We start from the raw sequence: 13713 nt of genomic DNA, 5'->3' as shown, positions 1-13713 counted from the left end.
ATAACGATGATTATGATGATCATGATGATAAAAATGTTAATTCATATGTTGGACACAGTGATATGACAATAATACTGATGATAATAATGAATTTGATAATGGGTTAAAGATGACAATTATGACGATGATGATGATATGAGAATGATGATGATATGACAATGATGATGATATGATAATGATGATGACAATGATGATGACAATGATGATGATGATAATAATGACGATAATGATGATGATGATGATGATGATGATGATGATGATGATGATGATAATGACGATAATGATGATGTTGATGACGGTGATGATGATGACAAAGCCATTCTGGATCAGCGCCTGTTCTAGAATTAAACTTAAAAAGATCAAATGACTATGGAAGTAACTAGTCAGGTCAATTTGTTAACAGATACGCTTCGACAAATAAATTTTATGCTGTATCCTATATTTGTGTTTTTTTGTATTTTTTAACTCGTTAATCATTTATGTTTATTTCATAAAAACAAGGTTTCGGATTGGCTAATCAAATATTTCGCGTCAGATGTTGCAAGTTCGCCTTACTCGTGCAAACATAATTTCAATTACATTTCGTGTCGTTTTTTATACATTTGTCTTACTGTGACACTCGATTATGAATAACAAAACAAGACACGCATTTCATATTAAGATGAAATTGCATTCAATTCAATCAATTTCTATTTTCTTTCAGGATCACAAGTAATGTAATGCATTTATATTTGATTCTAAGCAAATGAGCACGTAGGCACAATCCTAGTTGTATTTACCTGTGATGTATTCTTTGTTCGTCTGTTTGCAGTCATATTTCTTTTTTTTCTTTTTATTTCAAAATTTAAATAACCTGGAACGATTGGATTGAATATTCAAAGATCACTGCAACATTTTTATTGATTTAGTTATAATTCAATATTTCATGTTTTGTATTGGGCAATATAATTACGGAAATCGTGTATTTCAACATAAAAACAGTTATTTAAAGTTGAACTTTGATAAAGTCTTAAGAAGTACAGTGACTGTCATAGAATAATAAATATATTGACAACCTGTCATTATATTTTAAAACTTATTGACTCCCTAATAATACATACATACAATGACTATGGAAAGTAACATTTTGACCTCCAAACGCAAACGATTGTTACCCTCACAGAATAACATAACACGTGCACGCATGTACACTATCTACTTATGTTTAATTGATATCACAGAATTATCAGTAAACTTAAGATAAGCTATAACAGCGTATCTAAGTGATGATATAAACCATATCTAACGTATCCTAGTAGTGATATTTACCAAGAGAGATATGACCGTGGTTTAAATTCACAAACAAATGAAACATTTACAGAAACAAATTAAAAGACAGAAATGTTATAGACATTTTTCAATGTTTATAGCGGAAATTTATTTTCGGTATTTAAATAGTTGTACATACTTTACTTATAGGAACAAATTAAATCTTTGGTAGTCTATTTTATTAACGCTCAAACGCGCCTATGTTTGGTTAAAATACCTGTTACAACCGCAATACATTAGTTTCATTATATAACAAGAAAATCATTGATGCAAAGCATCAAAGGGCGACGCCAAAAGAATTTGATCCAGATTTGCACCTAAATACTTAACAAAAGATGTGTACTTTATAGCAGATCCATTACATGTGACCTGGAGGCTAGGGCCAGTTTTAGTTGAAACTTAAACCAAAAAAGAATAGACTCTGTCTTGCCAAGATGCAAAGACAATTTATAGTCAATTAAGCAATCTTATAAGACTCATGCTATAAGAAAGAATTTCTTCAGATTTATTTTATGAGACACAAGGATTCCTGAGTCATCAGCATATAATCACAGGCACGAGTATCGGACCTGGGAAGAAAAAATATGACCAGATGACCAGATTGATAAAAAAAACTGTGTTTATAAAAACCAAAAAAAAAATGTAAATAATGATCCCCTTTAAAAATATACTATCAACTTGAAGTATATTTTTAAAGGGGGTCATTATTTACATTTTATTTTGGTTGTTGACAGTTTTAAGATGAACACAGGTTTTTTATCAATCTGGCCATATTTTTTCTTCCAAGGTCTGATACTCGTGCCTGTGGATTATAATAAAAGCTTACTGCTTAGGGTTGAAGACATGTAATTGACATATATTAGACATAAAAGAGGACCTAAAATGAACATCAGGGGGACAGCATAGGTACTCAGAGCAGTAGTAGAATGAGTACCAGCCACATCAACCAGCTACTATCAGAGATAATACTTAAACCATGTAAGAATGTCATTATATATGGCAGATCTATGCTTGAAGTTTCATGAAGAAGAAGAAAAACAACTTCTTCATGTGCAGTATAGTGTGTTCAACTGTATCAAATGCCCTTTGTAGATCTAAAAGTATCATGCAATACTGCCTTTGTCCATTTCAAATAATGCAATCTGTTAAATGAATCAAACATGTGTCAATTGAAAAACCACTTCTAAACCCTGACTGAAACTGCCTGACCATGACTCGAACCCATGACTTTCAGAAGACCAACTGAGCTATCCGGCCTGCAACACATTTTCTCTTTAATAATGAAACAGTTCTAAACCACAACATATTTCCCCACTATATCGATTTGTGTTCGTGAATTTCTTATGTTACAGAGCATAGGAAATCGAACTCATGCTTATATGCAGTCACAGGATGAGAAAAACTTTGAGCTTGACCAGAACTCAAACCTGTGACCAACATAAGAAATTTTATGAAGGCTTATTTGTATTTTGCATCAAGGGCACCGGGCAAAAACATGAAAATGCAACAAACAAACCACTTTGTGGTAGATTGTATTTTCATGTTTTCATCTGGCGCCCAGTTACTTTTTGTACTATGTTGGTTTTCATGTGGCACAAATCACCAACTATAAATTTAGTGCACAAATTTATTCAAGGGCAAGTAACAATCTACTCTATGTACAGTCTGTTGTCGGGTTGACTCAGGAGACCTGGAGGTTGAGACCGGTGTCCCTTCATTACAAATAGATAAGACAGAAGCTGTCCTTTTCAAACTATGCACATGTTAGAAAAAAAAATAGAATAACTATTCAGAATATGATTTTTTTGAGACTTTATTAATTATATTGCTTGATCCAAGTTTTAAGGACATTTTCAATCAATACATGTTTTATCATTTATAACTTTAAATGAAAGTCTCATCCCTTTAATAATAATGACATAACTGTATCTCTTTTAATGCAGAAAAATTATAAGTCTCAACATATCAATATACTACTGTCTAAGATATACATGTATGCACATAACATTAATAATTCCCAGTTTATATTAAATAAATATGAAATCCTAACATTAACATTAACATGCTTTTGATGACCTTACAACTGGTGAATTATATACAACAAACATAGTATTATAAGTAATACCTAAGATAGACAGAAAAGAACAAATAATTTAGTAAACATGAGTTACTTCCCCTTACAATAAAGAAAACCTGAAACCCAAAAGAACACCATAAACAGCAAAATTATGAAATGCTGCAGGTTCAGTTTTATCAAGCCATGCAAATTAATGGTAAAGTATTCATAAAAAATAGATGGCCATGTGTCAGCAGTAATTGCAGAAAATCGGATAGCTTTCAACATCCGGATACTGGTACACTTTGTAAAAACAACCATTCTGCGCAACAGATTAATGTAATAAGGATAAAATCAATAGGATTATCGTTTACAACAGTTCCATTACCTATCCTTATACTCAATTGCAGGTGAACTTTCTTCTTGTAGGAAAATTTTGAAAATGTATAAATGAATGAATGAACTGATACGGCCTCAATCTAGACCACAACGGTATTCGAAATCCGGGTTTTAGTATTGTCATTAAAACTAAGGGACAAGCTGTTAAACTTAACCTGCAATTTCGTGAAAATAAATCACAATGCACATGCTTTTTACATAAAGTTATTAAATACAAATATAACAACGCATTTGTTTACTTGATTTTTACGAATCAAAATAAAACTAATTAACACAACATGAAATTAACTGCTAATAATAACAGCTCCTTCCATAGGCAAAAATAAAAAGTATTCCATAATAGACGACGCCGGTGAGCATACAAAAAAAAATCAAAATGCTTCATTTTATGAAAGTTTTATTTTTTTGCACTGTTAATCGAAATTCTTATCAGACAAATTTATTTTATATAGACTTATTACCAAAAACTTTTTATTGGTGGCGATTGAATAATAAACATGTATAAGATAGACAATTAAGCCAAAAGTAAATTGAGACTTTATTTAATACAATGCAACATGAAACATTTCATCGCCTACACGCGCCTTATCATCATTCTCGACGATTTCAGTGACTGCACTCCTTCGAAAGAATAATAGATTATTCCTGTATACCCTGAATCACTCGAATGGACTGTTCCTGGTGTAATATAATCGCCGTTAAGATTAACTTGTGTGCAGGCACTATACCAGTACCACCATCCTCCGTGACACATTTGTGCGTTGTTGATTGGATCATAATCATCGACATCGTGATCAAAGGTCGAGAAACGCCGGCCAATACTGTAGTACAAACCATTTACATCTCCTTAAAAGGTACAATTCAGAGTTATAAGCGAGGGAATCGTTTCATTATTGTCAGAGGATTGACTTGTTTTAAAATTGGAAATTATATTACGATGATTATATTAAAAATTATATCAATATCATACAAAATTGTATACAAGTAAACATTGCACCTGCAGTGCCATATCCTCTATCAATGTGGAGCCTATAATCGTCTTCGTCTAAACTAAAGTTCCTGTATACTTCAAATGCTTTGGTACCATCTGCCGCTTCTACATCAATTCGCAATTCCGTAATGTTTTGTGATGATAATTCAAATATATAATGAAGCCCTTGACAAAAAAAACAAACAAAAAACAGCTGTACAGTAATATTGTTTTTCACTTTTTATTATTATCTTATATAATTGTCCAATTCTCAAATAAATTTTGATGATTGTTTCAACCAATTTTATTAAAGTTAAACCAATCTTTTAATCTGACATTATTTATGAAACCCATATACAACATATGTTTTATGTCGGTGTAACGAACAAAAGAAATCATTGATTTTCGTTTTTGAACAGTTTTTATTTAAATTCTTTTTTACTTTGTTTTGAAAACGATTGTTTATAGCTATAGAGAAACTGCCAGTTAAACAGGACTTGGTGGTACCTTTATGCCATTTGTACTTTTTATCATGACAGGGTGAAAAACACAACATGTTTCAACTGAAGCAAAATGAAATTCTAGACTTAAAATTATCATTGATAATATTTCATTAATTAATTATTTTTAATACAAGTTCATACCTAGCCAAAATTCGCCGTTAAAATCTCCAAAACCAACGGAGTAATTGACATGATTCCGGTAGAAGTCCACTGAACCATTAAACCGTCTTTGGAACACCTGTGAACAGAAACAGCCTTTCCATTTTCAGAGTCTGACAATGGTATTATTAGCGTAGATATGTGAATAATATTGAACTTGATAATAAGGCACGTTTGTAACGCCGATTTTGATCGGCTAATAGTGGATTTTATGTCTATTATATACGCAGTTGCTGTAAATATCAATTTAACAAAGTAAAATTTTGTAAGATTTGGACTTTTTGTATAGGAGAAACTATGTCCTTGCTCAGATTTGGACAAAGATTTGATTAAATGACCAGCTCTTAAACCAGTTACATACAAGAATCATATCACAAGCCAATTTTAGACTATATTTGCACAGGGTGTTGTGCTCGTACATAAACTTTGAATCATCATTACTGCTTGATTATTATTGTCAAAGTACAAAACAACACTGCTTGAAATAATTATTTGGTTTCACTGAGTTTCTTCAATTTTGCAATGTGATAACTACATATAAGTAAACCCACCGACCATCCGCCGCCTGCAGTCTCTAAATCGCAGTATATTTCTTTATATATTTTAGATTTCCACAACCGGATTCCATATATACCATTTCTTTGACCAAGAGACATTTTCTGAATGTCAAAGCAATCAGATGCTACAACTGAAAGAAAGCACGCACTATAATCATAAGGATCGTATATATAAAATGTATGTACCAGAGTTTTCAGAGAAGGCAACACGCTAGACTGACTTAATTCCGGACGCAGTAAAGAAACCTTGTTCAGGGCGGGGATTATTCTGAAAAGATACAAGAGTTGTGAACCCTCTCACATATGCTATAGGTGACGGTAAGGAACATATATTTGCAGGTTAAAGTTAATCCCTAAAGAAAATGGACGTTTTAGTAAAAATATTTTACTGCACAAAAATTGAACAAATCAGCTGAATGCGGGACGCCGAGGCCGAGATGCGAAGGACAGTTCTCCATAAAAACTTTTACAAATGAAGAGCATCAACCTCATGACTGTAATCAAACATTTATATTCTAAGGTGAATCTTATGATTTAGAGTATGAGATTAGAATAATTTAGAACTACAAAGAACAATTTGACAAATATATTCCGTACTCATCCGTTTTTGTTTAAAAAAAACGGGAACATTTTACCACGGATATTAGTTAATCTTCACATTGTTGTTCTTTTAAGGTCATGTCAGCGGTCATACGCGAATACAAATGGCTTCACAAAGAAGATTTTTCTAGCTCAGTGTTCTTCTTTAATTACGCACCTTTCTATTCTTTTTCTTCTTATCTTTATTTCAGTATGATGAATGCGGTTATCGCATTTTAGACAGGTTGCATAGATCGTTACCTGTTTCACAGATGTTGCCTGTAACACCCGGGGGACAGTTGCAAGTGTAATTTGTTACACCGTTTACACAATTTCCTCGAATACACGGATTTGAAGAGCAAAAGTCGATACCTTTGATAAAAGTAAAATTACAAGTTATATTTTTAAAGTACATTCACTGTTTCATGTTTGGAGCATATATCAAATTATGAATATGAATATATATACTATAAACCTTAATTGTATATATCAACTAGTATGATGAATGTTCAGCTCTTTAATGATTAATTCTTATATTAGGCACATTCGAAAAGATTTCCAGAAATATGTCTTATTTTGGTTTGACATAATGAACTTGCCTGTGTTCCACATGTTTGATAATAGTTTTGACATGGTTCTTTTGCAACCGATAATGTAAATAAAAGTATGCAATAGAAACTGATTTCAGATGGATATCCATATATTTCTATACTTCTACAAATTGTGTTTAACTTATTTTTCGTAAGCTCGTATTTTATCAGTAATTTCAGTTTGAAGTAGTAGCGAATCAAACATTCGCATGTTGTATCATTCGTCATATATAATAAATGTTCTATTTTGGTAGATATTTACTTGTGTTGCAGCATTTTCCCCTAAATCCAGCGGTACAAGAGCACACAAAACCATCCTTGTTCTCGAAACATGTTCCGTGAACACAAGGGCTAGATTTACACATCGAATTCGCTGAAAGTTTGAAAAATGATTGTGAGATATAAATTGGTAAAAGAGTACTTTTTAAGCATGTTGGTTGGATTAGTGTAAGGCAGTATCAACATAACATAATTTTAATTCATTTGCGGGAAACATTTTCTATTTATTTAAAAATTTTTGGTGAGGTTTTGTATTGTGTTCAAAGTACAAAGTACAACGCTAACATTTTGTTTTGCTAAATTATTGTTAAAATATATGCACGATCATGCAATGATATGTTATAAAATGCAATAAGTTACTACGATTATTTGGTAAATGTCAATTAGCAAAATTTTGTTATCGAGTGTAGTAATATATTGTCATATAAAGTCAAAAACATGTTTTGTCCTTACAAATATTGCAATTTCTTCCCTCAAAGCCTTGGTCACATGTAGATAAGAAATCATTTCTAAGGTCAATACACGATCCATGGACACAGGGATTTGGTTGGCAATGGCTCAAATCTGAAAAAAGTCTCAATTAAATAAATCAGGCAAGTTTGCATCAAACGGTGAATTTACGGTACAGATGGAAAGTGAAATTTAGCTGCAGTCTAGTGTATGAAAAAAATGTATACTTTTCTGTTGATTTTGTCGAAAATAAGTTCGCATGTGTTTCATTCCTATGCAATTACCACTATATCGCTATAGTAAGTTCGTTTTTAGTTTTGCAGTAGCAGAGTGTATATATAATTTTCGTAATTCATTAAATCTTCAAATGTAACAAATATCTAAAATGCATTGAAAATAACAGATAAACGGGCTATGAATTTAAATAATATATTTTACAATGAATATTTTTTTGGATTTTGTTGTTGTCGCTGTTTTATCATTAAAACATTTGATTGATTTACCACAAGTTATATGTGAACATATATCAATTTCACTGTTATCCCCTTCGCAATACTGTCCATATGGGGATGGTTTGGGGTTTGCACATGCTCTGAACCTTGACTTTATCCCGCTTCCACAAGTTACACTACAAGATCCCCACGTCTCCCACGCACTCCAGCCACCATCTGAAAAGGGTGTTTTAGCAATCTTTGAACAGGTTTTCTCTACTTTTTTATTGCAATCCATTAGGCAAACGGTTGAACTAGTTGATGTTTTGAAGAATATTCAATTTACATCAATAGTTAGTACAGTGTTTGATACGAGTTTAGTTTAAACATATTTTATTACAACACATGCCTGTAAAATATTATGCAAACGATAAGTACATATCATATGCAAATGGGGTTGATACTAGTGAAATAAGTATGTTTAAAAACAAGTATATTTAATTTCTAAAGATAGTGTATATTTTCGCTAGGTCAAGATCACTGAAATAAAATAAATTACATAATATTTTCTGTTAATTTATGTTCTTATTTCCATTTCACGTACTTGAACAGATTTTAGGCATACACAGTTGTGACTCTTGATTGTGCCCGAAACAGTGATCACCAAATCGACTAGGAGGAGGATTCGAACAATCTCTGCTGCGACTCTTCATTCCCATGTCACATGTTACAGAACACGATCCCCATTCCTGCCACTGACCCCAACCACCATGTACTGAATTAGGATTATTTAATTAATGTCATTAAAGATTAAAATACTTATGTAATAGGAATATCGGAGCAAACACAATCTATACAGTATGGTGCAGTTAATATAACCCCCTACTCACATCAAAGCAAATCATCTGTAGTCTATAATCAATAAGAGAACAAAATACTATAAGTTACGAGCTAAAGATAATTACAAGTACTTAGCATTTAAATGTGCGTAAACCGTACATTTAATCAAAGATGTTGTATTTTCGATCCTTATATATCGTTCAGCATAAATATATTGTTGTATGTACATGTTTACGGAATTTCAAGCTCGTGAAATATGATCTTTTAATTTAATCTACTTGGGTGGTTTTAGGGACTTTCCCGGTAGCTTGTATTAACTCCTACTGTCTTTGAACATGCTTGTCGTATATTTACATTATGCTGCGCATATTTGTACGTACATGGCGCGTTCTTATATGTCGACGTCTTTGGCGTCATTATTGTTGTTTTCATTGTGATTGTCATTAACTTGTAGTAAAATGAGGACACAACGTCGCAGCACTTTATCAACTAATATACGATAATGCTCAATCAATTCGAGCCTGCAAATTTTGCTGTTTTGTGCGTTCTGTCTTTGTTTAATTTTTTTTTACTATTTTTATTTACTGATTTTTGTTGAACATATCTTATTTGGAAACAAAAAGACAAAATGTACGATAAGCAAATTTTGTAGATTGAAAAACGAAATTATTATTTATCCTTCATAACATACTGGGACAAAGATACAGTTCACAAACTTTATTGTCTGTCATATTTCCTAGACACATCTAACCACCGTATTGTGGTGCAGGATTTGTGCAGGACCTTGTTCTTGTCTGTAAACCTTTTTCGCATGTAACGTCACACGAGGACCATGCAGACCACGGTGTTCCGTCAACTATACGGAATTAGCACAAATTCGAATTTGAATATAAACAAACTTTAATCGAGATATATTAATAAATTATAAATAGATTTTAAATAGTTAAGCATCGCTGATAAGTTGCTGTAAGACTTTAAATATCGGCTTAAACTAGTTTTAAAACATTTCGGGATTTTAAAAATAGATTATTTATTTTTTTCAAAGTTGGAGAACATAGTTTGTTTGACTTCATGCTAAGATAAAGCTGTGTGTTTTATCCCTTGTAAAAACCATTCGAAAATATGTTTTACGCAATTTGTATTTGTTATCATCGTTACGTTTTCTTCAATTATAAATTTTATCAAAAGTAACTATATAGTCAGAGATAGGTTACGTACCAACGTTGCACAAATTACAAAACTGAGGGCATAATTTCTTAGCATGAGAGATATCATTGCATATGTTGAACAAGGAGTTAAGTCTTGCACAGTCAATGGAATCGTCATCAATACATAATTGAGCTGAAATTGATTGGGGCTGAGATAATAATTGTAATTGACATATCGGTTATTTTCAAGATGCTTGTATGTGTTAGAACAAAAATGTAATTTAGAGTTAACCAAACGCACAAAAAAAATATTGAAAAATTTTAAAACCTTGACTTAAAATTAAATGAACTTAATATTCAAAACTACATCATTAATAGACTGAATAACATCAGAAAAGTCACTCAATGAAAAATACGTACGTTTCAGATGTTCACATAAATTTTTATTGCAATGATCACTGGAACAACATTCAAGACAGCCAGTTCTTTGTCTCGTATAAAGATCCCTGCCTACTATAGTGGCTGGAATATCTCCATGGACTGTGCATTGCTGTTACGTATAAAAGGATGTTGAAGAAGAATTAATAATAACAACTACATTATGCTGATTAGTATAAAGGCAACACAAGCAAGATAAAATCGGATATGGTTCATTACTTTCTTATCAAAAAAGGTCATCAAATGTGTGTGAATCTGATAAAACTGAACACAAGACACGACGAGGCGAAGAACGTCAAAACTTTACAAGCTTACTTACGATGGGTGTTTATTATCAATATTTGTTACTCGAAAACCACGATTTTATATAAAGAAAGATTTATCATAATATTATACCTGATTGTCGATACAACCCAGTACGTTCATGTGATGTTTATTTGTCGACGAAGTATTTAGAAAGCAAGCCTGAAAAGGAATTCATTTGTAAAACGACAACAAATTGTCACTTTGGCAAATGACAAAAACAAAACAATAACGAAGCCTAGTTCTGTGGCACTTGCAAGGGTTATCAAGTTTAGATGTTTAGATCATTAGTTAGCTTAGTTAGCTTTTCAGAACATAAGACATTGAGTAGATATGTGACAAAAGTGTTTAATTTTCTTCAAAGCCCATCTGTGTTCATAGTATGGTTGTTTTGGGTTTGTTTTTTTGTTTTTTGCTTTTTGGGAGGGGGTTTAAAACATTAAAATAAACATGATCTGATATGTTTGTGGCGAAACAAGTCAAGCACATTATGTTTCCTCGTAAAGGAAATACAAGGCAAATAAAGAACTGTACTTTGAAAAATGAAAGGTTAAAATACAGATTATAGACGGGACTTGCTTATTCTTGCTCAAAAGATCACTAAGATTTCAGTTTCTACTGTACGCACCTGTCCATCCTTACATTCCAGTGTATTGTTGCAAATATTAACATCGTTTATAGCCTGACAGCTGAAACATTCTAGTGCAGCTGCATCAAAATATACAAAAAAAACACTTTCATTTCTTAATAAATCTTAGGTCTTATTTGGCTTGCACATTGCATTTAATTACTTCCCAGGAACAGACTCAATAAAATCTGTGATTATTATCTGTATTTTGTTTTCTGAAATCAACTTTCTTATGTATGATTTCTTTATCTGGAACATCCCTCGTACGTAGTAGCATTAGGATTGAATATCAATTGGAAATAAATTTGGAAATTTTCAATTAAAGTTTGATTTCTTTACGAATTAATGAATGTAAATGATTTAAGAACACTTGGCTATATTTGGCTACAAAGATCCTGTAAATGATTTAGCTAACGATAGGAAAGTATAAATACATACCGGTCTTTTGAACAAATAGATGTACAATTGACAGGACGAGTAACAATGTAATAGAAATGGAAAACAGAGAACTATCTTAAATATTTAAAATTTACGTCTTCTCTCTATCAAACTTATCACAAAGGCTTTTCAGCGTTGGTTACAACCATGAAATAAAACCATGAAAAAAATGTGTTACAGGATGTTTAACTTGATCACTAAAGGTTATTTATAACCCAAAAGCAACTTTACACCTTTTGAAAAAAGTGGTCTGAACTATGATGTTTTATATGTGTACCAATTAATATAACAATTTATTCCTCATCTTTCAGATACATTTTTCTATTGCATTTGTCAATTTTGATCCTACTTGGAGATCACTTAGATTATATAGACTTAAGAAAGATATATAGAAAAAGACACGTAAGTCTTATTATGTGTACTTTAATGCCCAAAGCTAAGATAAATGACAGGTAACACTGCCTAGTTGACCTCTATATACATATATTCACTTCCTATAAAAACACATTTCAGTCATATTATGTGCAACTAGTCCAGAGTTTAGATATTTGGTATATTGCACTACATTGTGGATATTTACACAAGATACAAAATCTATAAAGAATGGCCATATCATATGCTGTATATCAGTAAACTTATGAGACTTACATAGTAAACACATCTTGCTATTTCTATTCAATTTTTGTACTCCTTAATTGCCATGCTCAGAGCTAAGATCTCAGTACTCTACAAAAGCACCTAAAAATATCCTAGCCCGTCCATAATCATGAACAAAATTATATAAAATATGTTTTGGATAAGTTTCACGAATTTGTCTCTTCTTAATTTGAAAGAGTACGTGTATTTTGACTACTCAAACAAATTTGCATTCAGCCTTTGTGGTGTTTTTGTTGTAATTTGATATCAAAGTCTGGACGGACTAAGGACCAAATACAAAGCTGGCCAAATCAATTACACAATTTTAACAAGGTTAACATCACTTCAGTGTTGTAAATTTTGTCTTGTCTTTTGGAATCATTGATTCCAACACTTTTAAGTGATGAAAATTCAGTACCGCTGAAGCCGGTGCTAAGAGGCATGAGGGACATTGCACTTTTTTATTATTCCTCATGTACAGAATCAATCAATCCGATTTTCATGTAAATTTATTGTGATTAAAGATCCTGTAACACATTTTTTTCATGGTTTTATTTCATAAATATGATGCTCAAATTAAGTTTTGTCAATATTGTAAGTTCCAACAAGCATTATTTATAAAGATATTGCCGAATTTAACATTTCGTGTAAATAAAGAGAGGTAATTAGAAATTCATTTTCTATAAATTCTAAGTCAAATTTTCCAATAAGAAATGAATGCATATAATTTATTGATTAAATATAATGTACACAAAATATTTGCAGTACACATTTTACATATTCTTCGATGTTTAAAAATTATTTTATTTGCATAATTATATACATATATAACTTTTGCAAGTGTGGTATACACACAGTAACAATATTAATCACAAAACATACAGGATCTTTAATGCTTCCGTCATTTTGTCCAGAAATTTTTACATAACTGGTGCAGCATGCTCGAGAGATACATTTTGCTAGTCTCATCCAATTAGACGAAAACTATTTTCTGAATATAA

General features: G+C 31.6%; 2 protein-coding genes and 1 long non-coding RNA gene across 3 annotated transcripts; all 3 read right to left on the bottom strand.

Moving 5' to 3' along the window:
- Window positions 1-4259: 4259 nt before the first annotated feature.
- LOC132730753 (angiopoietin-2-like) lies at window positions 4260-6080 on the bottom strand. Its single transcript, XM_060716741.1, has 4 exons — window positions 5947-6080; window positions 5378-5474; window positions 4761-4919; window positions 4260-4609 (listed from the first exon to the last, which is right to left on the bottom strand). The coding sequence occupies exons 1-4, from the start codon at window positions 6049-6051 to the stop codon at window positions 4338-4340; spliced, it is 633 nt and encodes a 210-aa protein (XP_060572724.1). The 5' UTR covers window positions 6052-6080; the 3' UTR covers window positions 4260-4337.
- Window positions 6081-7830: 1750 nt separating this feature from the next.
- LOC132730761 (ectin-like) lies at window positions 7831-9895 on the bottom strand. The gene is made up of 4 exons (XM_060716751.1): window positions 9813-9895; window positions 8886-9056; window positions 8354-8518; window positions 7831-7964 (listed from the first exon to the last, which is right to left on the bottom strand). The coding sequence occupies exons 1-4, from the start codon at window positions 9865-9867 to the stop codon at window positions 7831-7833; spliced, it is 525 nt and encodes a 174-aa protein (XP_060572734.1). The 5' UTR covers window positions 9868-9895.
- Window positions 9896-10664: 769 nt separating this feature from the next.
- LOC132730754 (uncharacterized) lies at window positions 10665-12207 on the bottom strand. The gene is made up of 4 exons (XR_009625793.1): window positions 12077-12207; window positions 11639-11718; window positions 11104-11172; window positions 10665-10819 (listed from the first exon to the last, which is right to left on the bottom strand). It is a non-coding gene; the product is annotated as an uncharacterized LOC132730754 (long non-coding RNA).
- Between the last annotated feature and the right edge of the window lie 1506 nt (window positions 12208-13713).

Source organism: Ruditapes philippinarum, unplaced genomic scaffold (assembly GCF_026571515.1).
Source record: "Ruditapes philippinarum isolate M1 unplaced genomic scaffold, ASM2657151v2 ctg8846_1_1_1_1, whole genome shotgun sequence".
NCBI classification, from domain to species: Eukaryota; Metazoa; Mollusca; class Bivalvia; order Venerida; family Veneridae; genus Ruditapes; species Ruditapes philippinarum.
This window is presented reverse-complemented; position numbering and strand designations above follow the sequence as displayed.

Bases quoted from the DNA above. Each gene is read 5' to 3' on its own strand.
- LOC132730753 (XM_060716741.1), bottom strand. From the start codon at position 6,051: ATGTCTCTTGGTCAAAGAAATGGTATATATGGAATCCGGTTGTGGAAA. The intron at 4,920-5,377 runs GTATGAACTTGT...TTTTTTGTCAAG, and splicing joins TAACGGCGAATTTTGGCTAG to GGCTTCATTATATATTTGAA. The intron at 4,610-4,760 runs GTGCAATGTTTA...GTACCTTTTAAG, and splicing joins TAGAGGATATGGCACTGCAG to GAGATGTAAATGGTTTGTAC.
- LOC132730761 (XM_060716751.1), bottom strand. From the start codon at position 9,867: ATGTGTCTAGGAAATATGACAGACAATAAAGTTTGTGAACTGTATCTT. The intron at 9,057-9,812 runs GTATGTTATGAA...ATCCTAATTCAG, and splicing joins TGAACTGTATCTTTGTCCCA to TACATGGTGGTTGGGGTCAG. The intron at 7,965-8,353 runs GTAAATCAATCA...GACTTTTTTCAG, and splicing joins ATGTTCACATATAACTTGTG to ATTTGAGCCATTGCCAACCA.